General features: G+C 37.7%; 1 protein-coding gene across 1 annotated transcript; it reads left to right on the top strand.

Moving 5' to 3' along the window:
* The first annotated feature begins 240 nt into the window (after positions 1 to 240).
* On the top strand, positions 241 to 1,174 carry LOC105771276 (NDR1/HIN1-like protein 12). Its single transcript, XM_012592702.2, has one exon. It carries the CDS (start codon positions 389 to 391, stop codon positions 1,019 to 1,021), a length of 633 nt encoding a protein of 210 aa, XP_012448156.1. The 5' UTR covers positions 241 to 388; the 3' UTR covers positions 1,022 to 1,174.
* Positions 1,175 to 1,503: the final 329 nt, after the last annotated feature.

The following is a 1,503-nucleotide window of genomic DNA, read 5'->3' on the forward strand; positions in this document are numbered from 1 at the left end:
CACCATCCAATTCCCAATCATAAGCATACATCAACTTCATTTCCACATCAATTTAAGTACCGAATGAATTAGATGATAATACTTTAATAAAAATAAAGTTATTGGCATTTATTTTTTAATAATACAATTATATGATTTTACATATAAATATTAAATTGTTATTATAGTCAACCATGATCATTAATATTTCTAGTACTTTATATATATATATTTTTCATTTACAAGCTAAAAATCGAAACCTTACACCAGTACATTTCTCTATATATCTGAAGTCATGTATCAATTATTTTTTTCTCTTGCCATCACCCCCTAAACCTTTCCCATCTCTTTGTACTTTCTGAGCTAGAGATCTTGTCATCTCCACCAAAAGCAGCGTCTGTGCACCACCATGTCGGCCAAGGACTGCGGCCACCATGATGACGAGGAACAGCTAGCCAAGCGCATAACGGTAGCCATTGTTGGGGTATTCGTCGTTGTGGGCATAATTATTTTCCTCGTATGGGCCATTCTCCACCCCGACAAGCCTCGCTTCATCCTCCAAGATGTCACCATCTACGCTTTCAACCTCACAGCTCCGAACATGCTCACTTCCAACATGCAAATCACATTATCTTCCCGAAACCCCAACGACAGGATCGGCATTTACTACCAAAAACTCGACATCTTCGCATCTTACCATAACCAGCAGATAACTTTACCCACACTGGTACCCAGAACATACCAGGGGCATCTCGACGTCACTGTTTGGTCCCCATTTTTGTACGGAAATGCAGTGCCAGTGGCTCCGTTTCTGGAGGAAGGGTTGAGCCAGGACATGAATACCGGCATGGTGTTGCTGAACATCAAGGTTTACGGGCAACTGAAATGGAAGGTGGGGACTTGGATTTCGGGTCGGTATCAAATCAACGCCAATTGTCCGGCTTATATTTCCTTTACGGATCGAACTAAGGCGATCCAAGTTGGTTCGGCTATGAAGTATCAACTTGTGCAAACCTGCACTGTTGACGTTTCTCTTAACTAAGTTCATATTATTTTTCCATCCCCAAAAAATACTTGTGTCTTTATGACTTGGTTTTTTTAAATATAATAATTATATTATATATTCAGTAGTTTTGCTAAGACGAAATTTCTTGGAAAATTTATGAAGGAGAAGATTTGTGTGCTTTTACTTTTCTTTGATTCTTATATGTCAATCCATTTTTAAAGTTTAAAAACTGCAAGATTACTATTTTATTGTCATGTTCCATGCAAGCGCATAAATCAACTCAAGTAAGAATTGGGTAACTTAGAATCACTTTGGGGGTAATTAGTTGAGGACCAATTGGAGGTTCCATGAAAATATTGTGTAAAATTTTTGTCAATATGCACATGTTAGATGCAATTAATAAAGCTGATGGGTCACCATGGGAATTGTTTTTTCCGGAAAGATCTAAGCCTCAAAAAAACAAAAGAGAAAAGGAGAGATCGAGTAGGGAGAAATAAATGTAGTTTCCTTTTTCGTAC

This window comes from Gossypium raimondii, chromosome 5 (genome assembly GCF_025698545.1).
Source record: "Gossypium raimondii isolate GPD5lz chromosome 5, ASM2569854v1, whole genome shotgun sequence".
Taxonomy (NCBI): Eukaryota; Viridiplantae; Streptophyta; class Magnoliopsida; order Malvales; family Malvaceae; genus Gossypium; species Gossypium raimondii.

Bases quoted from the DNA above. Each gene is read 5' to 3' on its own strand.
- LOC105771276 (XM_012592702.2), top strand. From the start codon at position 389: ATGTCGGCCAAGGACTGCGGCCACCATGATGACGAGGAACAGCTAGCC.